Genomic DNA, 27,715 nt, shown 5'->3' with positions numbered 1-27,715 from the left:
TTCACTACTACTCAGTGGACTTAGATTCTTTTTTTTCATTTATTTAAAATAGAATTTTTTTTTTTTTAGGCTATACATTCTGATTACAGTTTCCCTACCCACTACTCCTTTCACTTTCTCCCACCTCCCCCTTCCAATCCAAACCCATACCCTTTCTATCTCTTGTTAGAAAATAAATAGCAATTTAAGGACTGATAATAAAATAAAGTAAGATAAATCAAAAACAAATCAGAATGTGATAAAAGAAACAAGAAAAAGAGCTAAAGAAAAACTGCAAGAAAATCATATAGATACAGAGACAAATACATATGTTTGCACAAACAAGAATACCATAAAAACCCAAAACCAGAAACCTGTAAGGTTAAAAAAAAAAAACAAAACAAAGCAAAAAAAAAACAAAAAACAAAAAACAAAGACCATCCAAAGGTGATATTGAGTTTGCGTTGTGCTGGTCATCTTCTCCTGGGTATGGGGCATAGTCTTAAATGTGGCTTGTTTCCCCAGTGAGACTCCCTTCTTGAAAACTAATTTTCATTTGCAAGTGTTGATCAGTTGGACATAGTTTCTGGGTTAGGGATATGTGTGTGCCTCTCCTTTCAACTCTAGGACCCCATCTGGTGCAGACCCATGTAGCACTGTGCATGATGATGCCTCATGCTCTCTGAGTTTATGTGTGTGCTAGCCCTGCTGTGTCTACAAGGTCTTGATTCCCTGGCACCCTTCATCCTCTCTGGTCCTTACATTTTTTCCACCTCACTTCCACAAGACTCCCTGAGGGGAGAAATTGGATGGAGATATTCCATCTAGGACTAGGTACTCCAAAGTAGCTCACTCTTTGCATATTTTCTAGCTGTGGGTCTGTACAACCCATCTGTTTCAGGAGAAACCTTCTCTGATGATGGCTGAGCAAAACCTGGATCTATTATAGGAGAATGTCAGGATTCATTTTATTGCTATGTTCCTTTAGCTGAACAGTATTCTTCAGTTTTAGCCCTTGGTCTTACGCCTATCTAGTCTCAGGTTTTTGGCCACACAAGCAGTGTTGGGTGTGGGTTCTATCTCCTGAAATGGGCCTTAAGTCAAACAAGATATTAGTTGGTTACTCCCATGAGCCTTGTGCCACTATTGTGCCAGTGTATCTAAAGCTTTGTAGATAGGTTTATCCGGTAGTGTACAGAGCGCCTTCCTGTACTATGAACACTAGACCACAGAGGTGAAAGCCCTAGGGAGCACCGACTCAACTTCTCCTTGTTCAATGAGTTGTGTGAGTTTTGTGTTTAGTAATGGAGCCTCCCTGTCAGCCTGTGAAGAGCCACCAGTATCAGTGGTAATAGACTGGGTTGTTTGAGGGTTTCCCTTTGGGAGCCATGAACTTGATTAGGTATAGCCATTCCCATTTTCATGTGGTTAGATGAGATGTTTTCAGTTTCATTTAGATGATCTTTATGTATGTGTATATTATAGGACATTTCCTAATACAGGAAACATATTAGATTTCCACACACAGTCTCAAATGACCCTTAGTTTTAGATGTCCTTCCCCATATTCCCTCCTTTCCCTCTCCTCCCCTCTCTTCCTCCCCTTTCTGTATTATAGCCATTAATGGGGATACGGATGGGACAGAGTAATGGTTGGACCAAGGACACTAAATGGAAGCCTGGGATCTTCAAGTCCCTCTGTGTGTGTGTGTGTGTGTGTGTGTGTGTGTGTGTGTGTGTGTGTGTGTAAGTGTGTAGGGGTATCCTTGCAATTTTGGAATTTCATATCTCACCCTCACAAGGTACCCAATGGAGGAGTTAGAGAAAGGACTGAAGGAGCTGAAGAGGTTTTCAACCCCATAGGAAGAACAATATCAAACAACCAGAGCTCCCAAGGTCTAAACCACCAACCAAGGAGTACACATGGAGGGACTCATGGCTTCAGCCTTATATATGGCAGAGGATGGCCTTGTCCGGCATCAGTAGGAGAAGAGGCCCTTGGTCCTGTGAAGGCTGGATGCCCCAATGTAGGGGAATTCGAGGGCAGGGAGCCAGAAGTGGGTGGGTGGGTGTTGGCATACCCTCATAGAAGCAGGAGGAAGGGAGATGGGATAGGAGGGTTTTTGGGGGGGGAGGTGGAAATCAGGAAAGGTGATAACATTTGAAATGTAAATAAATAATAAAATATCCAATAAAAAAATAAAGAATTCCCCTCCCCCCAAAATAGCAGAAAATGTTTTGCCTGTCTCCCTTGGAGGCTCCTCTCTGCTGTCTGCCTGACAATGCCATGAGCTCTGCCTTCCCTGACACAAAACCGTTTTCTTACAGAGAGATACTTTTCTCCTTGCAGGCACCCAAATCTAATTTAAACTAGTTTCTGTGAAGACCCAAGCTGTCTAAGATATTTTATTCTGTCTTGTATCTTTCAAGACAGAGAAGAACCAGGAGTGAGGCTGACACTTTATTCTTCTACAGTGCATTGTGCTGCATTCCAGATGGGATGGTGGTATAAACTTTTTAATGCAGTCCTTCCCATAGTGAGCTCTATTTGCCTCAGACACGTGCTTCTCCTGAAGTTCTGTCGAAGCAGAAATGTTGTGGGCGTCCTATAACAGCAGCTTTCCAGGGGAAGGAAGCATGCCATTTTCCTTTAGGGACTTCTGACTTGGGAAGCTGCCCTGTCACTAACACCATCCTTTAGAAACAGGATCTCTGGGGTTGAACTCAGTCCAACTTTTCTTTTACATGTAAATATTTAATGTCTTCAGTAAGAGACAGGCTTTCTGTGGGCATTTAACAAAGGGCACATGTTTTCTAGAATCTAAACCTGTATGTGAATGCAATCAAGCTATGGAGTCGCAGGTACTTCTTGAGGGGACAGCCAATTTCTTTTCTTAAATGTAGCTGCTGTAAATGTAGTCAGTGGCAGACATCAACATCACAAAACATGTTATTTTCCAAAGAGGCAAAAGAATATCTTATCACCATGAAACTAGTGGAAAAAATAGGTTAAGTCAATTGTTTGGGCTAAATCTAATATGTGAAAATCTGTTTTTTTTTTCACAATTATAAAAGTAGTGTGGGTATATGCCTTGAAGTAAGCCAAAACGATTAAGCCTTCCACCCATTTATACAAGACTGTGTTCTGTTACATTCATCTGCTATTTGGACTTACTGAACAGATTCCTCCACATCAAAAAACCTCAGAAATTCATTAATCTGCCTTTGAAAAAGCAGCCTACATTTAGTATCTTCACTTCTATCGGGTTTGCTTAAGTTAGTCACTATTGATTACAGAACTTTCATTAAGTATGTGCGTGTGAGACTTGGACCATCCAAATGTACCTAGCCATCCACCACACCCACCCTGGGGAAAGGTGCTTATATATAAGAAGGCTCAGTGTACAGGATCCTACCTCAGTAAAATGGGAATTCTAAAAGCAGATAAAGGCCTAACTTGCAGAAATACTGGGATGGTTAAGTGGAATATTTATGAAGGACTTTGGGAAACGCTTGATAGCTGATAAGAGCTGGGGAAAATGTCCCTAGCCTTATGATTATCTCCAAGCCAAGGGATATGGCAACAAAGAAAACTGAGGCACCCTTCAAGGGCAGCAATCTTTCACTGGAGAAGCAACAGAAATGAAGACATGGGATTTAATGGAGGGTCTGTAATCCCTTTGGTAGGAGATATACCAGTGATCATACCATCAGAGGCATACCATCAGATGGCATAAGAGGACCTCGTTCATGGTCACTAGGGATATTATAAAAGGCTTTATGCAGAGATACTACTACTCTGGCTTTGAAGAATGGGCTGTGCATCATTTTAGGGGAGAAAGGTAAAATGGGAAGTCCAAAAAAGGGAAATGTCATTATATAAAAAAAAATTTAAATATCAAAATATTGTATCGGCATCACAGTAAATACTGTGAAATATATAAGGAGTAGCAGCACATTCCCAGTCCCTCTCACCCTCCAGCATAATGCTTGACATGTCTTGTTTTAAGTAAGAAATCATTTGGTGGTTGGCATATTACAACATAAGTATTGTGTTTGCATGCACCCAACGTTCTCGTTGAAGAACAGAATGCTCTAGAGGCTGAAGAGCAGCATGTCGCCCAGCATGAAGGAGCACCCCTGAACCTTGTGTGCAGTCAGCGCCCCACTTTACAATAGCCTGCGATAGTGCCCTGATAAGAAAGAAAAGGGCATTTGCTCCATCCTCTGACTTCATGAAAGTCTTGGAGTTTCTCCTTGCAGCAAGCTGTGCTCATTCATCAACCTGAGTCATTTTATCTGATTGGACCCAAGTCTCCCCCTCTTTGGTCTGCCTCCTCTTGCTGCTGAATAAATCATCCTGGGGAGTGTCCAGGTTGGAGGAAGATTTTTACAGGAAAGTTCCATCTGCTTTCAACTCCTCATTGATCCAGGCTGAACCCTCAGGCTTCAGGAAACAGAAGAACTTGAAGAGATGTCTCAGTGACTGATGCTTAGGTGGTCACTTTTACAGGTGACTTGGCTGGTCCCCTCAGGAAGAGCCACGATCCCATCTCTATGTCCAGACCAGAGAGCTTTGGGAAAACTCTTCACTCTTTATTCCTTCTCTCTCCCCTTCCTCCAAATTAAAAGATTACCCATCCTAGAGTTTCAGAAGTTTCAGAAAGCCTGAGTCCAAGAATCTAAAAGTAGCAGTAAACTGTTCAGACTGAGGTATCCGTTGGTTTTATTAAGGTCTAAGTAACAACCTTGTTTTTGATTTTGGTTTTGTTGTGGTTTGGTTTGGTTTGGTTTAGTTTGGTTTGGGTTGGGTTGGGTATTTTGTTGCTGTTGTTGTGGGTGGGGGTGGGGACGGGGGCATTGAGACGCTTTCCTCTTCACTTCTAGCTCCCAAGGGTCAACGAGCCAGTCTGGGAGATCCTTACAGTTAACAAACTAAAATATATATCCACAAGTTGAACCTAAAACAGAATCAGCTTTCTTTCTATTTAAAATTCATTGTTTAATCGAGTGCTTTCTCTCTTGAGCGATCTTTTTCAGTTAGTGCACCAAATTCCAGAAATGCTGGTGAAGAATAGTAGTGCCTTAAAGGACTTTTCCCTATTCTTCCCGGATGCTCTATGCGAGGCAGGTGACCTATAAGACTTGCAAAGAGGAGTCAAAACACAGGTTTCTGGGGCACAGCCGCTACAAATAACCCTGAGAGCCTGAGAGCGGTGTGGCATGGATGGGAGGAGGGCGCTATGGCTCCTCAGGGAAAGCTGTTTTTGCTTAGGACCAAAAGGAGCTAGGAGTTTGTCTGCACTAGAAGAAGGCATTAAAAAACTCCATCTCAGGGTTGGGGGTGGGGATAGGGGTGGGGTGGGGGCGGAAACGGTGTCGTGGGGATGGCCTGGCCAGGTCATTAAGGTTTTCATGGGACGCCGCGGGGTTGCGAAAGCGCCCAGAGCCTGACGTCATTGGCCATCAGCTGACTGTGTTCAGAGCCCGAGCTTCACTGGCTGCAGCCGAGCCGCTGTCGCTGTGGCAGAGGTGTTGACTTCCACCACCTGCAGCCAGTCTCCAGACTGGCACGGTTACAGATCCCTGAAAAGCCGGAACCCAAGGACCCCACTGGATTGGGTGCTGATGCAAGAACCGCTGCGGGGCAACTTGGGTTTTGACTGCGACCCTCAACAGTACCTAGGCAAGCGGGAATGCTGCCTCCAGGAAGCCCCTGGAAATGCCTTTCCCAAGGTCCTCCTTCGCACCTCTCTTGTCAGCCCGGACAAATTTAGTATCTGAAAAATGCAGACCACGCCCCCATCCTAAAACCCTCTACTATCCAGACCCGTAGAGTAGAGAATAGTTAAGAGGCTGCCCACCGCTATGAGAGCAGCTTCTTGGGAGCATTTTGATTTTAACCTGAAAGTTGGCATTAAATACACACCGAGAGAGACGCGCAGGCACGCGCACACACATCACATCACATCGCTCTCGAGTGGGGAGGGCGGAAATGAGCCCCTCTAGTGCGTGTCTCTGGTCTCGAGGAGTTCGTGGGCAAAGCGGCCTACGATCCTGGCTCTGCACCTGCCAAGGACAGGAGCCAGTGCTTAAAAAAGAACCGCGGAGGAACCAGCGGGTGCGGCCAGCTGGAGCGCTCCACCGCAGCTCTGCCAGGCTCGGAGGGCTCCAGCAGCCCGCGTCCTCCCGACCCACCGGTGCGGTCCTTCAGGACCTGGGGCGTCCTGTGCAGATCTGGGTGCCTCCGTGTCCCTGCCCCCACCCCTCTCATCTCGCCCCCCTTCTCATCCTGGGTTCCGGGGGCGTGGTTTGGCGCGGGGGCGGGTTTAAGTCGCCGCGGGTGTCTGACCGCTCTGACAGGTCTCCAAATTCCTCCCCGGCTCCGGTCCCGCTGCGCGGTTCCGAGCGCCTGAGTGGCCCCGCGCTTCTCTGGATCCGGAGGCATCTCATCGACTTCCACTCGGCCTGGAGCCTCTCTTCTCGCTGAAACCTTTCGCCTGCCGCCTCACCCGCCAAGGCTTGTTTCTTAGGCTCAGATATCCTCTCCAGCGGCTTCTCTTCGGACTCAGCTGTTGGCTTTACTCCCCTCCCCACTTGTTCTTTCCCCACACTCCCAGGGGTCTGGCAGGCCCAATGGACTCTAAAGAGCGAAGTGAAGGGAATGGGAATTGTGTGCTGCGACCCATCAGAATTACTGCTAGCAGCGGTGACTTAGTCCTGTAGCGGAGGCTGGGACCCTGGGGCTAGCGTCCCGCCACGATCCCCCTTGAGGAATGCATCAGTCCAGAACCCGCGCTGTCAGTGTTTGCTCTGGAAGTGGCCACAACCAGGAAGGTACCGAAGAGAGAGCTTCATTCAGCACACCTCCAAATTAACTATTTGGTGACTTGTTAGTACTAAGGCTACCACCTTCCTCCTGCCCTCCCGCGGGGCGCCCTGCCACCTCACCATCACCCACACCTCCTGTCTCATCGCGCCCGCCTCCAGCTCCGCCCCAGCTCCCCGTGCCGGCGCAATGGAGTTATCCGAAGGGCGATGACTGCCGCCACCGCTGCTAACTTAGCACCCATCCTAGCCATCGGTCACCCTTGGCCAGCCTTTCCGCAGCCGCCGAGACGTGGGCGTCCAGAGTCCAGTGCGGCAGCCAGGACCCGCCCGACGCGCAGCAGAAGCGCGGCGCCCAGGCGCCTCTTGGAGAAAGAAGACTGCGCCAAGACGCTGAGCCTAGAGCCAGCCAAGGAGCTTGAGCGCAGAAGGGGACTGCGTGGCTCAGAGCGCCGAGGATTTCGCGGACAAATAGCCACCACCACTTTCACCGCGTATCCAAGCTGAGCTGATTGGCGGGAAGGTGGCTTGCCAGTACGCGGGGGTCCGCTGCAGTCTACCAGGAGCCCCTCGCTCCCGGGCTCACTATGACTTGACCTGTGGGGGCCCTGCTGAGGGCTCCTGCAATCGAGCAGCCTAGGAAAGAAGGGATCTCTGCCAAGCGGCCTTCGGGTCTTTAGGAACCCCTACCCCCCCAACTGCCACAACCAGTGTCTGCGCCTCCCTCCCCGCAGACCCGAGCCATGGAGCTCTCGGATGTGCACTGCCTTGGCGGCAGCGAGGAACTCTACACCATCCAGCCGACGCCCCCGGCCGGCGACGGCGGGAGCGGCTCTCGGCCGCAGCGGCTGCTGTGGCAGACGGCGGTGCGGCACATCACCGAGCAGCGCTTCATCCACGGGCACCGAGGCGGCGGCAGCGGCGGCGGCGGCGGAGGCTCCCGCAAAGCCTCGAACCCTGCGGGCAGCGGACCCAATCACCACACGCCGCAGCTGTCTAGCGACTCGGTGCTGCCTCTCTATTCTCTGGGCCCCGGCGAGCGAGCGCACAACACCGGTGGCACCAAAGTCTTTCCGGAACGCAGCGGGAGCGGCAGTGCCAGTGGCAGCGGGGGCGGGGGCGACTTAGGCTTCCTGCACCTCGACTGTGCCCCAAGTAACTCGGATTTCTTCCTCAATGGGGGATACAGCTACCGAGGGGTCATTTTCCCAACCCTACGCAACTCCTTCAAGTCTCGGGATCTGGAGCGCCTCTACCAACGCTATTTTCTGGGCCAGAGGCGCAAATCGGAGGTAGTGATGAACGTGTTGGATGTACTAACTAAACTCACCCTTTTAGTCCTGCACTTGAGCCTGGCCTCGGCTCCCATGGACCCTCTCAAGGGCATCCTGCTAGGCTTTTTCACTGGCATCGAGGTAGTGATCTGCGCCCTCGTAGTGGTCAGGAAGGACACCACCTCCCACACTTACCTGCAATACAGCGGCGTGGTCACTTGGGTGGCTATGACCACCCAGATTCTGGCAGCAGGCCTGGGCTATGGGCTTCTGGGCGACGGCATAGGCTACGTGCTTTTTACACTCTTCGCCACCTACAGCATGCTTCCGCTGCCTCTCACCTGGGCCATCTTGGCCGGCCTGGGCACATCCTTGCTGCAAGTCACCCTTCAAGTACTCATACCCAGGCTAGCGGTCTTTTCCATCAACCAGGTAACTCCTGCTTGCATTTGCTTCCCGGCTCCACTCCCCTGGGTGGTTTAGAAATAACTTCTAGAGAGCTAGGGTGGACCCATTCTTTTAAGTCTGCATCCCTAGCTTACTTAGGCTTTGTGAGTCCTTCTGGGGGGAAGGGGGCTTCAAGGCTCATAATAACTGGAACAAACTGGAATGGCTAACTTTACTCTTCTACTCTGGTTTGTAATTCTCCTCTAACATAAGCCTTTGCCGCTGACACACAAAGTCTATATGCGCTGAGGCAGGACACAGAAGAGGAGAACTGCCTAGATTTGAGCTGAGGCACTTTGCTAACTCACAGCAGGTTGCTGTAAGAGATCCCTCACTTGGCTTTCTGCTTGACTTATTTCAGAATGGATTTCACCTTTGCTAAACGTGGAATTGCAGTGCTGGGCACCCTCCAATAGGTCCTCCCCATCCTTCACAATCCTATGACAGGGATTTGATTTGGGAAATGTTAGTGCCCTTGGGGATCTACCGTGGTTTCACCTCTTATTATGGTGCTCAGCCCCAGAGCTCTGGATAAATAAATAAATAAATAAATAAATCTCAGGAATTGCAGGATGACAAACTCTTGGCAAAGCATCTGTTTTTCTTCATTAAAGGAGACATTTTAATGTAGATGACTTTAATGAAATACTTAGATGAAGCCTCCAACTCTGTCACTCTCCTTTCTCCCTCCTCTCTTCCTCTCCCTCATTAAATATGGATGTGCTTATGTGAACAAAGTTCATGTTGTCTATGGCCGGGAAGGTAGACAAAGAATCTGTTGTTTAAATTCACGAAAACCAATTGATAATTAATGGCCTGGCACTTTGTTTAACAAATATCTGGTACTTAGCAGAGAAAGTGGGTGTTGGGGGGCTTCTCATTTAAGCAGGGAAACATCAACAGACTCCATTTGGGAAGAAAGCAACTGTGAGGTGCTTGGCTAGGGGCTGTTTTGTATGAATCTGTCCTGTCCTCAACATCTCTGCTTACTTGCTAGATTGGATAGATGTTAAAATTCCTTTAGCCAAGTATAAATAGAGAGTTCTTACAATGGGCAATCCTGCTAGAAATGACTGGTGATCTGCAGATCACTAGCAGCAATGGAAAGCTTTGCCCATCATTACCTTCTGGGCTTGGATTGCATTGGGGTCCTTTTCCTTTCATGATGGCTCTGTGTCGATTTGCTGGGGTTGCTTATCTGGTTAGCTGTTTTGACTGTGCTTTCTGAAGTGTCTCCTCCAGAAAAAGCAAAGAGTATCTAAAGCCTGTGGCTATGATCATCAGGCACAAAACAGGGAGATAAGAGCCTTGCTAAGAGCTGGGTGACTGAACTTTTCTGTACTATAGGCAATGGTGACTATACTCTCAAAAATATCCCAAGTCTTTAATAGTTGATACATAGTAAAGCGTCCCTTGAAAAGGGCCTTGGGCCCTTTGCCTGGGGTTGTATATTATTATACAATGTATAAGCTGTGCATTTCAAATTCTGTGACCACAAATGTCGGAATCCCTAGCACATCAATCCACTTTCTCCCAAACACCTCTGTTTTTTTTCTTCCTTTTCTTTACTATGTTTCAATATGAGCAGAGCATTGCTTTCTTCTTTTGCCCCTCCTTCTTGTGTCCTCCTCATCTGTATCCTGCTTCTCTCCTCCTTTTTGAAGACCTAACTCAGTCTCAGTTGTTCTCACAATCAACCATAGATATATGATGTATACAGAAAGTCTCACTCATAAGCCACTGCCTTTCAACAGTAGCCTTCCTTGGTGCACATTACTGAAAGACCACAGAAAATATGCCAGGGTAGTATTTAGAAAAACACACCCTAAGTGTCAAATTATGAATGTCTTCAAAGTTCTAAGTATAGATATGCTTTCCTTGCCAAGTGAATCCAGCAAGCAAATTCTGGCTCCATATTTGTTTGATACTCTACTCAAATACTACCAGATGGGAAAAGATTAAAAATAACCCCCCAATGTCTTCCCACTCCATCCTATGATAAACAGTTCTCCACTGTGAAAACCAAGGCCCACTACATGTAATCTAAGCCTATTCGCCTTTCTGTTTGGGACAGGTTATTGATTCAATAGGATTTCATAGGCCGGAGTAACCTTCCCACCATACTGAAGATACCTGGACCATAGTATTCTTCAGCTTGGGGCAGCAAGTTCCTTTAAAGATTTTCCTTTGGCGCCCCCTAGGGGTGCAAGTGTCTTAGAGCCTACAGGAAATCGGAGGGTTTCTCTCTTTTCCAAACCCCTGGATTTGTATTATTTGGGGGTTGGGTGGTTGGTTGTTTTGGATTCTTGGTTTGGGGTGGGGAATGTGTTTTATTTTGTTTTGCTATGCTTTATTTTTTAAGAAATTTATGTACTGAAAATTTATGTGCTGAACATGGTTGATTTTCCATGTTCAATACATAAATCACACTTAAAACTTGGTAAGAACCTCTGTGGGCAACTATAGCAAGTTCCTAAGTCCTCACCACTGTCTTCTCTATCCCCCAGGGACTGCTTCTCCTCCTCTCATACCTCCTCTTCTGCTCTTCTTAAGACTCTACATTCTCACCTCTCTTTCCATCTTCCTACTATCTCAGGAACTTTCATACCTCTTTGTCTTTACATCTGCATTCCGGGTCAATATCCCTCTCCCTCTCCCCCTTCCCACTCTTCATATGATCTGGCATGTTCTATTTGTCCGGATTCTCACAGGCCACTCTCCCTGGTGCAGGACTTGTTTTGGTTTCTCCATAGCAATTACACTACCTGAAACTATCTTGTCATTTTGTTGTGTCTCTTTTGTTTTTACCTGAAGTCTCGATGCTCAAAAGAACACACACATTAAAAGGGCAAGAGACTGCCTTCGTATTGACGATGTTATCCATAGCATTTAAACAAATACCAGACACAGAGTAGGCATCTAAGGGACTCACCATACAAGCAAGACTGCTCATCACATGATTAGAACATACTTAATCTCCCAAACTCTTTGTTGATGAAAGAATCCTCCACTCATGCACATCTATACAAGCATGTATACACAATTACATTGTTTGTGTATAAGACAGGCTCTTACCTCTAAACACTGTTTGGAGAAATCAAAATACACAGCATGTCATTTGGACAATAGCTTACACAGAGCTGAGACACTCTATTGGTGTTGTTATACCTGATGATGACATATAGGCAACATAGCCCCTCATTTTAGTTTCAAAGAAGAAAGGTCAGAGTTTTGGAAACAAAGGGGACTTTCTGAGGCCAGGAAGCTAACAGGTGATAAGGACAGAATTAGAATTTGAACTCCAAAGCTAACAATTCTTTAGCAACCTCTAAGGGCATCCTTTCTGCCGACTAAGAGTGAGATGGACCCTTTTTGCAAGTCAAGAAAATACTAGGCCATACACTATATCGATGAGCATTTAATGAAAAATGCAGGTGGGAATTAAGAGAGAAAATGCCAGAAATGGCATAGATTCTTTAAAATCATTCTGCTCAGCTGGGTACCAATTCATCAACGGAAGTCCATAAACCCTTTGAATATCAGCCCTTTGCATTAATCTTAATTCCCCTTAAGAAGATAGCTGAGGTTTAACTTACTATTTTCAAGACTCCTGGGATTAAAATGACAATACAGTGTCAGCAAAAGCCTGTCAGCTGTCTCACTTCACTGAAAATGTCATCTTCAAAAGTAATAAGCGAACCAGTAATTGCCTTCTTAATCCAAGCCACAAGTTTCTGCTGCTACTGTTTCCACCCCTCAGAAATCACATCTCTGTCTTGAAAGGGCAACCACTGTGCTTCAGAATCCCTGCAGACCCTCCATATGAGCAGACAAAGCCCCTTGTGAATATGTATCACAAGTTGATTCCCACTATGGATATGAGTCTTAATCTTAAAAGGCTCACTAAAGAGAAAATTCTTCTCAACATAGAAATGGTTTGTATTCTTTCTAATCAGACAACAAACTAAAACACTGCTCTCCAAATTCCAACACATAATATAAACACACACATTAAGAGAAATTATAGTTCATGGAAAATGTAAATAACCACCCAAATTGCCCACATATTTTCTGGGTCCAATAACACTGGAAATAATGAGGAACCTTCATAAGGTGCAAAGCCAGATTGGAACATTTTTTTTTTTAATTAACGTCCTACAAGAGTTGAGTTGCAGGTAGCCTGAGGTCTGCCCTTCAGCCACTGAATTTAACTGTGTCAGCCTCACATATGGTATGCAAATCAATGATACTGAGAGTCTTTCCCATGCTCTCTAAGAAGTTGATATTTCTCCATCTTAAGCCCATTGTTTATCCAACCAATTAAATTTATTAATCAGAAAATGTATTATAAGGTGACATTATACACATAAATAAAATATAATAATAAGGTCCCAGATGCCATAGCTATGATTAGCATTTTATTCTGCTTTAATTTCTTGTGACAATAAGAGGGGCTACCTAACACGTGAAAATCATCCTGTTCTCATTCTTCAGCTCATTAGACACAGGGTGGTGGAAATCATTTGCTTATTGGAAAACTGAGAGCAGTGATATTTAACCAGAAAAATGACTGGTTTGTGCTTCTTCTCTCTCGGGAGATCTAAAATGTTATAGCCAGTGGTAATTGGTCATCCGTGCCTCTTGTTGAAACATATAAGGAGACAAGAGTAGAAAGAAGGTGATTTCTGCAAGATAACTCTATGAGCAAAAGCAGACAGGTATGTAAATCCAGGTTAATCCATGTTCAAGGTCATGCTGTGAGTTGGAAATTTCTTTCATGTCTTAGACACATCTCATCAAACAGCAGAGACTAGTACTGACTGAGAAATGATTCTTGAATTTGACAAATAACGAGACTTAGTTTGACCTCTACCTGTCCTATCAGTAATTCTGTTGGACAGCATGCAGTTGTAGCAGGTAAGATAGGGATATGTGATGCACTTCTGGTCACTTAACTGAAATATTGGCCTCAGAGTAAAAACAAAGTAGAGATAATGGAATTACAGCCTCTCTCTCTCTCTCTCTCTCTCTCTCTCTCTCTCTCTCTCTCCTCATTTAAACACAAGTGCATTTATACATCTTTGTCTAAGACTAGGGCTCTTTGCATCTAACTCAAATCAAATAAAGAGATTCTATGACTACTTAATATACAGTAAGTGGCACGTGATGTAAACCAACCCTAACTTGGTAAACACTCAATTCAAAACACAGAGCTACCCATTTAAATGGTATGATTGGACTCCCACTCTGACTTAACTCACCTCTCTAGTTAAGGTATGCATTTTCTAAACTCTGACTACCCCTGTTTCTGTACATTCTTTTGGGATATTCATATGAGCTTTAAAATAATAATTGCAACCAGCATGTCTGAAAAATGCCTTTCAAAGGCATATTTGAGTGTGAGCCTTCCCCAGAGGTGTCTCTGAATGCAGAGAATGGAGCTATTATTCTCCTGCTTGTGAAAATATAAGTCTTCCCTTCATGGTCTTTTTTATCTTTCTTCATTTCTGCTTTTCATTCTTGTTTTGCCTTTCATTTGTTTGTTTGAAATATCATTTTGTTTGTCTGCTATGGTAGAGAGTGGTTTGGTTTCATAAAGGATTTGTAATGATGCCAAAACGATCAATTAAATCTCATTGGCCCTGGTCTGTGGGCATCTTTGTCTAAGAGTTGCAAATAGATTTGGTATCTGTATATTTAGAGAGAGTTGTAAACTGATTGTGTAATGTGTGTTGTTCAAGATTAAATTATGATTTTGTTTCCCTTCATATGGGTATGTCACCTGACTGCTATCAGTGAGCCAAAGCACAATTAGATTAGGACTAGGGACTGGGGTGAGGGTGACTTGAATTTTGGAGCAGCAGCTGCAATGTCCTGCTAAGTGGGACGAATGCATTAGTCATATTTACACTCTGATGATTGATGGTATTTAAAAGCTCACCAAAAATAAGTGAAACCAAGCATAAGAGGAAAAGATTAAACACACACACACACTGTTGGAGGACACTACTAATCGTCTGTGAATTTTCACTGTTGTCTTAATATTTCTTAGGACACTAATCTATTCCCATCCCAAGTTGGTCCATTTGAGTTGATCCTGCACGTATTTGTTTCCAGAACACAGATGACAGTTGCAGTATTCATCTCAACCCTTTTCTCTCACCAACAAATGGGCATGACACTGTTTCTCTGACATACCAGTAGGCCGAAAATAGACAATTGGGCAATATATCAATTCATTTGACATATTGTTTCTGAAGCAAATTTCTGGTTCTTTTTTCAGAACTGAAGTACGAGTCTAAAGTCTAGCAGCAGCATTGGAAGTTGGGGAACATCTGTGACACATAGGTTTTTCACCTCAGTCAGCCAGATAATGGTTTATATAAATAGTTTCTTCCTCAGGATGAGTACAGGAATGCTGCTTTGTCAACCACCCACAGCAGGGGAAGCCAGAGTAATTGGCCACAAGCTTCCCCAGGAAATGTAATTGGATTTACACACTCAGATTATATCATGTGAGTTTTGTTTATGAAGGATATTTTAGGAAGCCAGGTCACTTAAACAGAACTTGAGAAGCCAGCTTTTCTCACTGCAAGATTTTTTTCAGTCAGCCCTGGGGGGATAGGGAGGGGTGGCTGGCAGAAGAAGAATGCAGAGAGGATGGAGAAGTTGTGTATGCAGTGGGAGGCCCCAGCCACATCCTAGTCCGAATGGAAGCCATTTTCTTAGCAAATGCTTCCATGGGACTATCTTTCCAACCAGTGGAACTGAGTTTATGAGCTGATGTCAAATAAACATACAATGACATGTTTCACCACTATTGCTGTGCTGACCTTTGAATAAGTGCTTGTCATGTGAATTTCTTTACCTGAATTATATATCATTTTAATATACACAAGACCTGAAGTATCTATTAGATATTGTGTTATCTGATTTGCTCTATGTTTTTTTGAAATGGATGCCTACACTTTGGTGTTGCAAATTGTAAAATGCCTATGAAGCACAAGGCTCCCCCTCTGCTCTGGCTGTGTCCTGAACACCAAGGACAAACTCCCCCTACCTCATCACTGGATTCACAAACTTCCTGGCCCAAATATATTCAAATATCAGCTCTGTTAAAGCACAGCCTGGTCAGTTTGGTACTCAGTAGTGCCCAGGACTCTAATTCACTAGGATGTAAACAGATAGTTAATAAAGAGTTTACCTACTTAATACCCATTCTCCTATTCTTCTTTATTAAAGAATGTTAAGCTCTATACAGTGAAGACATGAACTAGATGTGAAAAGAAATTGAAATTAATGTGTGGGGTGGTTTTTTTTCTAAGTATGTGAATTTTTAAGCTGCTATTTTAAAGTACATACCATGAAAAAATTTTACCTGAGAACAAAACCTACAACCACTTTATTTTGTAAAAATCACATCCTTCACTTGTACCAGCTGATTTTCTAGTTATCTGGAATAAACAAATTCAGAATTTCTTCATTTGTATGTGTGTGTATGCATGAGTGTGAGAGAGCATACAAACACATGTGTCCATATCTATACCTACATGATTGCATACAAATGAATTGAGATTGCTCATAAAATAGACTGCCAAAGTATAGTCAGTTCATAATCACAATACATGTATTTTTTCAACTTAGACTATAAGAAACATAGCTCCCAAATTTTAACAAAGCAGAATCAGAAAAATGTAGGAAAATTACTGCAGGCCTACTTGAGGATAAAAAGAATATCAGAGGAATGTGGTGACTGTCCTCAAATATCTGTGGTTCTGCCATGACAATGAGGTTGATTATTCTATGCGTGTCTCACACCAACCATGAGAGAGGTGAGGATCTTTAATCTTGGGAGCTGCAATTTTAAATGATGGACTGCCCAACAGGAAGATTCATCAAGGGAAAGCTGTACTGATGGGAATTCATAGGAGCTGTCCTTAGGAAGATTCTGGAGTAGGTGGTTATTTCTTCAAGGCCAGTTGAAAGCCATTGGTTACACTTACAAGTATTCAGGGATAGTTTGCATTTGAGAAAAAGGGAGAAGGAGGAAGGACAGTAGGTCTAAAAGTTAGAAACATATGATTATGTTAACTGACTGTTCTTTTGAGTACTCCTCTGGGATCTGCACCTAAAAAAGCATCAACTTGTTTACATTGCAGGGACCACAATTGTCACACATGGCTAGTGCATCAGCAAGAAATGATGAAAATAGACTAGACTTTGCTGCACCTCAAAAGCAGCATTGGGTTTTAATTGGGTATTTAAGTAGGTAAAGTCTTTATTAACTATCTGTTTTCATCCTAGTGAATTAGAGTCCTGGGCACTACTGAGTACCAAACTGACCAGGCTGTGCTTTAACAGAGCTGATATTTGAATAGATTTGGGCCAGGAAGTTTGTGAATCCAGCGATGGGGTGGGAGAAGTTTGTACTTGGTGCTCAAAACACATCCAGAGCAGAGGATGCAGCAAACACTTTTATCATACACAGGTCTTGGCTTCTTTTTGACTTCAACTCTCTAAAGCATGAAATCTTTCTTATAGGAACTAGAGTAAAGGAAAGTTCAAACTCTAAGATAAAAAAGAGGTGAATGTGACTCTTCCTTCTTGATGAGGTTTATGCAAAAGGCCAGTCATTTACAAATTACCTTCTCTATCACATGTTGAACTCATCCCAAGCCTGGTAACCTAGTAGCAGAGGGATGAGTCTACCCAATGTTAGGGTAGGCCTGCAGGATCAGGAAGGTCTACAGTTCTAGGGACTGCCAGCTACTATGTTCATTTGACCTTCCTGTGAAAACTGAGGTGCTTCTCCAGGAACCCAGATAATCTTTCCCACACAGAGGGCAGACAGGAGCTTCAGCAGGGTTCAAGATTCTCTCATTAGACCTTTGCCACACCCTAAGTTTTCACGTATCACAATAGTGTCATCACCTTCCCATGTGACCACCAGATTGTCAGATCCTTGAGGACAGCCACTGGGTCATATTATCTTTGTGTTACTAGCCCCTGGCATAGCACATGGCACAAAGACAGCTCTGAATGTAATTCTTTTCATTTAGTGGAATGAATGTCAATGGCCTGACCACCTACTTTCTTCTCATCCCTTCCCAAATCTTGAACAGTCACCAACAGAGAATGAGAAAACAATAACAGAAGCCACTTCCTTTATTCTGTATGTCAGACATGACCCTGTGGTGTGCATTTTCCAAGATGTCAAAGCTGTTTTTACTAGCCATTATTTATTAAATAATATAAGGAAAACCTCAAAGCATTATCCAGATCATTTCAGTAAAATAAAAGTTATAGTACTGAGTTATTTGTATTTACCCATCCCTGACAGTTTTTCATATTTATCACTTCTTTCGCTTTTTGAGATTATTATAATCACTTCATTTCTCTCTTCCCTTACCTCCCTCCAGACCCCATATACCCATCCTTGCTCTCCTCAACCACCTCATTACTAAACTAGCATAGTCCTTAACTACATTCTAAACATTTGTCCTTATACAGGCAGATAAGCATAGTCCTTACCCCCGCTAGAGTAAACTTATTATTGAACAGAAGGAGACCATACAGAAAACTACAATCAAGCAAAATGCAGTTGTGGAGTTAGGCTCAGTGGGCTATATAAAACACATCAGGCTCAGGAAACATTGTGGCAGAGGGAACAGAAAGATAGTAAGAGATGGAGGAAGGGGGAGTTTGCTGTGAGATTATGTCTCATAGGAGTGAATGTCAGGAACTATATCCTGGAAATCTCACAAACATGACTTCCTGAAACTTCTGAATGGATAGCACCCACCAATTCAAAGTAGAGCCCTAATACTAAGAGAGAGGCTGTTCTCTCCTCGATCTTCTCTGTTCTGTAACACTCTGGCTCTGAATCCCAGGGTCCACATCAGCTTATCATTCCCTGTACACTCTCAGTCCCTTTCGTGGCTTGGCAGCCCAACAACAGCCTTTCTTGTGCATGCTCAATGTGTGTGGTCTGAAAAGCATTTCTCCCCTCTTTTACCTGAGTCCTGGTATTCACCAAGTAAGGGGCTCTGCCTCACTCTTAAGGGGAGAGCATTGTACAAAATGGGCTATTTTTTTCTTCCAGCAGCTTCAATTCTATCATGTCAAAACCAGGTTACACAATAACTAGAGCAGTTTGAGTAAAAACTGCCTAGGAACTAAAGCCTGTATCCAATGATATTAGCCAAAATATCTTTAGAAAGTCTCAAAAAATGTTTATGAGAAACTATTCTGTGTTTAGTTCCATGAAGTAGTCTCCCATGTTGTTCCTTTTTCTACTGTCACTTAGGACCTAAGTCAATGAGAGCAAGGGCAAAGGCAAAATCACTGTGTTCTTTTGTGAGCCTTCCTAGCCAGGATGGGTTAACAGCCCATCCTGAAGGATGGACTCATGTCTCCAAGTGGTGAGCAGTCAATGAGTACAAAGCCTTCTTGCCTCTTCTATTTATGAAATATTAGTATTGCCCTTTTCTCCTACAAAGTTCATACTGATATCACATAAGGTACTGGGGCCTACCCACATCATCTCAGAGAGAAACTGCACAGTGAAATATGTCCATATGTATGTATCTATTTATATATATATATGTGTGTGTGTGTGTGTGTGTGTGTGTGTGTGTGTGTATGTAAGATATATATATAAATATATATAAAACCATGTAAGTACATTTTCTTAAAACCATAGAAACCACAAACTCTCATCCCATTTTTGCTCTGGATTTTTCTCAGTAACTTTGGCCAAAGAAATGACTTTGGCCTCTCACAGCTAAAATTTCCATCATGCCTTAAAGGTTTTGTATAGAGTGGATTTAAAAGGATCCTCAGTGCTAAGATCAGACTCTATCATACTTTCCCTGTCCATATGTTCTGCCTCAATTTACCCAACTCCTGATCTCCACATCTGTCTTGACAGCTGGACTGTAAATGTCACAAAGTCAAGGATGCACTCGAGTCACCATCAAGTCTCTATGGTCTTATACAGTATCTTTAGAACTTACTCTTCATTTTACCTCTCTGTGAACAAATGCTTGAGTGGTCATATCAGCACTGCTCTTGCTTCTTCCGCTTGACATAGGAGGCTATTGAGCTCAGAAGAGTGAAATCATCTCCCTCAAATCCAGGGACTGATGAGAAGCTCCAATTCACAGTTTTCCATTCCCAGTATTTCCCACTGGAACTGATGGTCTATTAGGGCCACTTTATCAAAGTTAACTATGCTAGTTTCAGAGGCAATAAGTTATAAGTGACAAAGAAAATGAAGAATGAAGTTAGTATTCCAATGTCTTTGTTATTAATCTACAGAATCAAGAATATAGAGCATTATATTAGAAACAGAACCTAAAATATCTTTGAAATACAACTTTGAAAATTCCATTCACCTGCCTTGGCTTCCTGTGCAGCTAAAAATGTCTACCATGGGTGGGGGTGGATCTAAGCAGTTAAATAACTTGCCACACAAGCAAGAAAACCAGATAAATAATCCACACACATGTCACGTGAGTATGGTTCCTGCAGAGACAGGGGATTCCCAGAGCAAGCTGGCTAGGAAGACTCAGTGAACTCTGGGTTGAGTGAGAGGACCTTACCTCAAAGTTATAGAATTTTCTTGACATCAATCTGAGGTCTCCACATACACATGCATACACATCACACACACATAAATACACACACACACACACACACACACACACACACACACACACCTACCTATGAAAAGAAGAAGAAAATCCAAACACTGTGAAATTAAGTTACAATTAACATGGATATGGGGTTTTTTATTTGTCTTGGGTTTATTTGACTCCCTAAATCAGACAATCGCAATTCTTATAGAAAATACAACATCTGAACATCTTTGATCTTGAGAGTTTAAGGACAACACTCATGAGAAATGATTGAGCAAATTCTAAGAGCAATTTACTATAGAGTTTGTAGTACTTAATTCTTCTGCTGGTTGAGCAGCAATAGGGTTATTTGTTGTAAGACCATGAGTCACTGTAGTCACTGAATTTGTTTTGGAGAGACTGATGACTGTGATATTTAATTGACAGACAATTGTTTCTTTTGAATATCTGATTAGTGACTCTGTGGCACTTGTCAGGATTTCAAAACGTGTGTTAACTGTGATCAACAAACCATTTTATGTCAACATTACTCAACAATGATTGATCTGCCATTTACTCAGCCTGAATATCTAAACTGGGAGCATGGTTTCTATAGAATTTTATTTGTCTGTACCTCCCTGAGGAAGAAGACAAGGTAGTTTTGAGGAACTCACTTCACCTTGCTATAGCTTAGTCATCTCAGATATAACCAAATGAAAGTTAGATTCCATTTGCCAATGTCTCTCTGAATAAATGAATAAGAAAGAATTCGAACTTAATGAACAACAATGACCAAAAGCTGAGTGAAGAAACAATTCCTTTGACAAAGAGAGGTTGGAGTGGCATACAGCAGCAGACTGCCTTGCTCAGTGATTGGCAAAACACAGAACAATTGTTGATAGGGTGCATCCCTCTCTTAACCATGTAAGTTGTAGATGAAAGAAACAGGACAGCTGTACCATACCAAACATCAATGCCAGCATTAGTGCACATGAGGCATGACCCACACTTTGGGGTGAGAAGATAACCACTAAATGCCAAGCAACATGTTCTTCATCCTCTCATACACAAAAGTACTGGTCATGAGGATGCCTGCATTACCATTTATCTAGAACACTCTTTGAGAGAGAGGAGAAAGAGAGAGAGAGAGAGAGAGAGAGAGAGAGAAAGAGGAAGAGAGAGAAATTATTTAGCTATCATTTAGTGCTGTTGCATCTTCCTATGGATCTGTGCATAGAATTCCTTCCTTATGCAAAGTATTTCAGATAACAAGTTTCTATACAACATATTGCACAAAAGGTCTGGCTAGTCATCAGGTTAATGTCACTGAGTTTAAAGCATCCAGAAGAAAATGATTCAGACATGAAATTTACTTTATCAGGCCTTTCTCGTGTGCATGGATATATTTCAAATTGCAGATCTATTCCAATAGCAAAAGAAAAACTAAGCAACAGCAAAGTAATATATTCCCAATAAAATCAGAGAGAATCCACAGGAGGAAAAACTTGGATCCATCAAATGGCATGAACAAAGCAAGAGCAGCAGATTACCTGGCACACTAAACCAAGTATTAAACTGATTTAAGGGATAGTTCCATACTGTATAAAGAAAAAGACGTCCCCACTGCTCCCTTCCTTGCCAACTGCCACATGTCTTTAGAAAATTCCTTCCAGATATTTACTCACCAAAGACTTCAGTGTCCTTAAAATAGAGGCAGGTAGAATACATTCAAATTTGATAATAATTTTACAATGTCGGTTGGTATATGAGTTGTTTTCTGTTGCTGCAATAAAGCACCATGAACAAAAGTGGCTTATAGAAAAGAGAGAGTATATTTTGATTTATGATTCTAGAGGGAAGGTCCATAAGAACAAGGAAGGCAAGGCGCAGGCAGCTGGAACAAGAACCTGAGAGGGCTTATCTCCACCTACACGAGAGAGAGAAAGAGAGAAAGAGAGAGAGAGAGGGAGGGAGAGAGAGGGAGAGAGGCAGAGAGAGGGAGAGAGAGGGAGGGAGACAGAGAGAGATAGGGAGGGAGGGAGACAGAGAGAGGGAGGGAGGGAGGGAGATACAGAGAGACAGAGAGAGACAGAGACAGAAAGAGAGACAGAGAGAGAGGGAGGGAGGAAGGAAGGGAGAGAGAGAGACAGAAAGAGACAGAGACAGAGAGAAAAAGACAGAGACAGAGAGAGAGAGGGAGGGAGGAAGGAAGGAAGGGAGAGAGAGACAGAGAGAGACAGAGACAGAGACAGAGAGACAGAGACAGAGAGACAGACAGAGACAGAGAGACAGAGAGACAGAGACAGAGACAGAGACAGAGAGAGAGAGAGAGAGAGAGAGAGAGAGAGAGAGAGAGAGAGAGAGATGGAAGTTGGGTGATGCTATAAACTCTTAGCACCTCCCTCAAGGCTCGTACTTCCTCCAGCAGGGCTCTATGACCTAAAGCTTCCATAACTTCCCTAACAGCCACTAACTATCATGGACCATGAAGAGACTTAGAGGCCACACAGATGAAAGTAGATGACAAAGAAATATGAGTCTTAGGAAACTGATTATACCTTGAGGCCATTATACCAACAATATACTATTTTTGTTTTATTCTTGAGCACATGCATGCATATGTTCATGGTTTTGTGTGTTTGTTTTAAAACTGGCATTAGACTCACTATGTAGCCCAGGCTGCCCTGCAACACACTACCCTCTAGCCCTACTCTTCGAAATCCTGGTATTTCCAGTCAGTACCACCACCCTCAACTAGGAGTTTTGAACTGGTGCAAATTATATTCCTAATTTATTTAGTCCATTTTATTTTAATTCTCCTTTACTAACACTTAAATATGATTTCTAATCAATAATGACTGCAATGTAATCATGGTGTATTCTCTGAATGATCATCAACTAGTGTCTGAGATAAATTAAAAGTTTTTTACCCTATGCTTGTTTATCTAATGTCTAAGAGAAATATAGCAGTCATTTTCATGTCCTGGGCATTTGGGACTTCTGTTGCAGTGTATGTGAAATTTGGGGACCAGAAAGAACCAGATCAAATGTTACTCCATCTGATGTATAATTTATATCACTCGAATAAATGCAAGGCAACAGTAGTGGCTGGAGACAGGTGGGACTATTTCCCAGGGGAAGAAACAAATGCCTTCCTATTTATAAATCTTTGAAAGCACACCAGGCTTTGCGAGATTAAAAACTCATCCCTGGAGGTACTCAGCAGAAGCCAGATGCTCCTGGCCAGGGATTTGGTGCAAAGGAGGATGGTTTGAACAAAATAATATGTTTTTAACATCCTCTACAATTTGAAGCTCGTGATTCTGGGACTCTACTAGGAGTTACTAATAATGGGTTAGGTGTATAAAAATCAGACTGTAGAAGGAAGTCCAAGAAATATTCTACATTGTAGAGAGATGTTATACACTATATCAGGCTATTTCCTCAAACTTGTTCTCCTGGGCCTGATTTTGTGAGCCCAGGGCTCTCTGTTCTACTCCTGCAGTAGGCCAAGCCAGCTGAAAGGAGTATGCCCGCCCACCACATATCCCTGTCTACCTCTATGGTTAGTCTCCCCTATCTAGCTTGATCTCTGTTCCTTTTCCTATGTGCTTACTGGCCCTGTCTCCTTCAGATGGTGACATCCTCCATCATGTTCTCATTCCTCAACCCAGTGTTTCACTCATATCATCAGAAACACCCATGCCTTCTGCTCCTCTGCTGCCTGAGCCCTCAAGGAGAGCAATTTCCCAAGGATGTCTTCTCTTATGCCACACTTAATTGTACTTTAAACCTTTTTTTCCTTAGAAACTCCTTCCTCCATAGCATCCTCCACTTTCGTTTTCTTTCTATTATTTTATTTCTTTTTCTTCTAACTAATCCCCTTCCATTCTCCTCCCTGCTTCCTGATGCTGTTACTAGTGCATATTCACTGTGCTTCAGTGTGCTCCTCCTTCTTCTTCTTCCTTCTCTTCTTCTTTCTCCTTTTACTCTTCTCATATAATTTCCTATTCTCTCTTCTTCCTTTTCTTTCTCTCTCCCTTTCCCTTCCTTTCATTTTCTTTCCCACTCTTCCTACCTGTTATGTCTGATTTTTCTATCATATAGAAAACACAATGAAGACAGTGTGCATGTTTGTTTGCTTGCTCACCAAAATATTACTAGTATTCCATGTTTGATAATTATTTAAGAATAAAAGAGTAGGAATTCCCAAGGCTATTGTTCAGTACTGACTGTGAGTGTGGTGTATGTGTGTGTGTGTGTGCATGTGCACATATGTGTATCTCCTGTCTGTCTCCAGCTGAACTTAAACTCAAATTGTTCTGCTGGGGATACAATTATGGTCCACTACACTGAGCTGGCTGAAGAATTCCAATGTCTAGGAAATTAAACTTAGGTTTGATCAGGGTTCAAGTAATGCTTCTACCAAGCTTGTGGTATTTCTCCCCTATTCAAATACTAAGGAAAGCTAAAGTTTGCAAATTAAACAGTTTCAGTACCAAGCTCAGTAAGAATTGCACCAGACTTTAATCCCAGCACTTGGGAGGCAGAGGCAGGTAGATTTCTGAGTTTGAGGCCAACCTGGTCTACAGAGTGAGTTCCAGGACAGCCAGAGCTATACAGAGAAACTCTTGTCTTGAAACAAAAACAACAACAACAAAAGAATTGCACCAAAATAAGATGACCTAATGGGTCTGCCAAATTGTAACTCCAAGAATACCATTCAAAATTCCTGTGTCAGGGTGATGACATTTCTTTTAATAACCTGTGTCCTGTAACAGAACTTGTGGTTTCCACGTCTTTAAATAGATAACGATGGTGAGAGGTAAGCAAGCATCTATTCTATTAAACATAATTACTATTGTCTTACTGCTTTGATGTCTGCTGCTGGCTCTCCGTAAGACTGACATGATAAATAAAAGTGCATCATTTATTGTCTTCATGAAGAAGAATTTGATGCTAACTGAATTAGGTGTAGAAGACAGAGAAATGAGTCCCTAACATTCATGTAGTATCTGAGACAGAAGACATGTTAGTTTAGGCTGAGACTCCTACAAAAGAATTCATTTTGGAAGAGCCAGTAAAGATAATATTTAAAACTACTGAAAAACTGGGTGGTTATAAAGATAGACCTCCATTACTAGAAAAACCAAAGACTCATATTCATAACTTCACAACATTTTAATCTTCAGGAAATTGCTCTCCTACACTTCATCCCAAATAGAAGAGGATGGTCTGGCAAAATTAACGATAGCACATATTCTAGTATCAGTTTAGTTGAGTCTGGATCCTGACACCAATACTCATTGATCTAGCATCATACTTAGCTTCTATAAGTCTCAGTAAAATGGAAGAGATTATCATATGAATTTTATTTTTTTAAAAAAAAGTAAAAGAATAAACATAGTTGATACAGAAAATTCCCCCTAAACAGTTTCTAACCTAACGAAGGATACTTGAGATTATGCAGAGTGCAATGGAAGCTTGTGATGTATGGACTTTGACTCTGTAATTTATTGACACTTCTCCAGTCCTAAGAACAATTCCCAGAGCACAGATGTTCAGTGGATTTTTATTGAATAAGTAAATAGAACTACTAGGGAGGTTAGAATGACCAGCCACTGAAGAGTTGACATCAGACTCTGGACAAAGTACTAACAGGTAGCCTAATTAATAAAAATGTATATTTGATAATTTTTAACTCATATGGTAATGTCATGCAACTGAAAAGCTAGAAAAATACACTGACACATCAGTTCTCTAAAACGTTTGGTACATTTTACTAAAAGGTTTTTTTTTTTTGAACTACTTCTCTTTCTTTGCACGTTCTTTTTGACCTTTCAAAATATTAATAGCTAAAGAAGACAGCGTTGGAATTACATTGAGTCACTATTTTGATTAAATATTGAAGTAGAACATGTATTTCAAAGTCCACTTCTCCCCCGCCCCAAGAATCAACATTTACTCTGAATGACCCACTCAGAGCACTCATATCTAAAACCACATCTCTAGCATTTATAATACAATTTATACTTTCACATAAAAGATGGTTAAATATATATGGAAAATTACTAGCCTCAATATTATACACCAAACAAGGAAACAATGGAAACAATGTCCTGAAAAGGTGTGTGTGTGTTTGTGAGAGAGAGAGAGAGAGAGAGAGAGAGAGAGAGACAGAGACAGAGACAGAGAGACAGAGAGACAGAGAGACAGAGAGACAGAGACAGACAGAGACAGAGACAGAGACAGAGAGACAGAGCGAGACAGAGACAGAAGCAGAGAAACAGAAATACAGAGAGATACTGAGAGACAGAGAGACAGAGTGTCAGTGTTTGGATATTTAACACCTTTGTTGTTGAGATAGATCTCTCAGTGGCCTGAAATTCATTCACCAAGTAGGCTAGACTAGCTAGCCAGAGAGCAAAGAGCTCCCAGGATCTATTTGTCTCCACCTACCCAGCACCAGGATTAAGTCTTTCTACTACCTCTGTCTTTCTAGATGTGGGATTTGTGAATTTAATCAGATTTTTCAACTTGTAAGACATACAGTTTACTAAATGAACTGTCTCCCCGGTTTGCTGGAAGGTTTCTAGACCCTGAAACAGTTCCAGGCTGCCATTCTACACTGTTTATCTCCCTGTAAGTGTTTTATCATCTTACATGGCAAACTTCATATTCACTATTTTAGTAACTCTGGGGAACAGAAAACTGGCTATTGGGTTAAGATGAGGAAACCATCAATGCATCAATGGCTGGCTCTCCAGGGCATGTGTATGGCATATCCTGGTGCTGCCCTTGAACATTCCAGCATATATACGGGGTACTCAACTCTGGTTTTTCAGCTTTTCTTATGCAAAATCATAAAAACCAATTATGAAAATATTTCCCCTGCAGATAAAGTCAAAGGCTATGGCCTGATGAGGGTACTTGCTCCTTAGCCTGACAGCCTGAGTTTGATTCCTGGATCCATGTGATGGAAGGAAAGAACTAACTCCCACAAGTTATACATACCACATGAGTGAATGAATGAGTGAATGAATGAATGTAAATTTTTCAATGAAAATGGCAAGGCATTTGTCTGGAGAAAAGGGACTCAGAGTAGGAGCCAGAAATCTCAGCTGGAATGGTTCTAGTAACCTGATTCAGATTCCTGCCTGCTCTGCCTTCAGAAGAACTAATGTTCCAAGCTAGGTGAAATACTTAAGGTCCCCCAACCCTGTTTTAACCAAAGCAGGAATTTTGGTCCCGATATCTTGTATGGACCAAAAGGATCTGTCTTTTGTCCAAAGAAGTTTCAGAAGGAGGTCTAGGGGAAGCCTTCCTCCCATTCTGTATTTTGCCAGCTGTCGCACATGGATCAATGGCTCTCTGAGACATGCTCCCTGAACTTAATGAAGTCAGGACCCTTTTCTGCTCTAAAAGTACTATAGTTTTATACTGGCTGAAGTGAATGTTGCCAAAATAGTCCAAAGAACATTTCTCTGTCCCTGTATCCGCTTCTGTACAGTTCATCTTGTTCTCTCCATCACTGCTATACTCCAGCCTTCTTTCCATGAAATCTGTAAGC

The 27,715-nt window shown here is 42.7% G+C and overlaps 1 protein-coding gene across 2 annotated transcripts in view; it reads left to right on the top strand.

The window, feature by feature from the left end:
* The first annotated feature begins 5,955 nt into the window (after positions 1-5,955).
* Adcy8 (adenylate cyclase 8) overlaps positions 5,956-27,715 on the top strand; it is a 217,131-nt gene continuing 195,371 nt past the window's right edge. Inside the window, exon 1 of one of the 2 annotated variants that reach the window (XM_031358847.1) lies at positions 5,956-8,512. In XM_031358847.1, coding sequence (XP_031214707.1) covers positions 7,550-8,512 — 963 coding nt within the window. In that variant the 5' untranslated portion in view covers positions 5,956-7,549. The remainder of the gene's footprint in view (positions 8,513-27,715) is intronic. The other variant, XM_031358848.1, reaches the window with a different exon arrangement.

Source organism: Mastomys coucha, unplaced genomic scaffold (assembly GCF_008632895.1).
Source record: "Mastomys coucha isolate ucsf_1 unplaced genomic scaffold, UCSF_Mcou_1 pScaffold7, whole genome shotgun sequence".
Taxonomy (NCBI): domain Eukaryota; kingdom Metazoa; phylum Chordata; class Mammalia; order Rodentia; family Muridae; genus Mastomys; species Mastomys coucha.
Note: the sequence above shows the minus strand (reverse complement) of the source record. Positions and strands in the feature narration are given on the sequence as shown.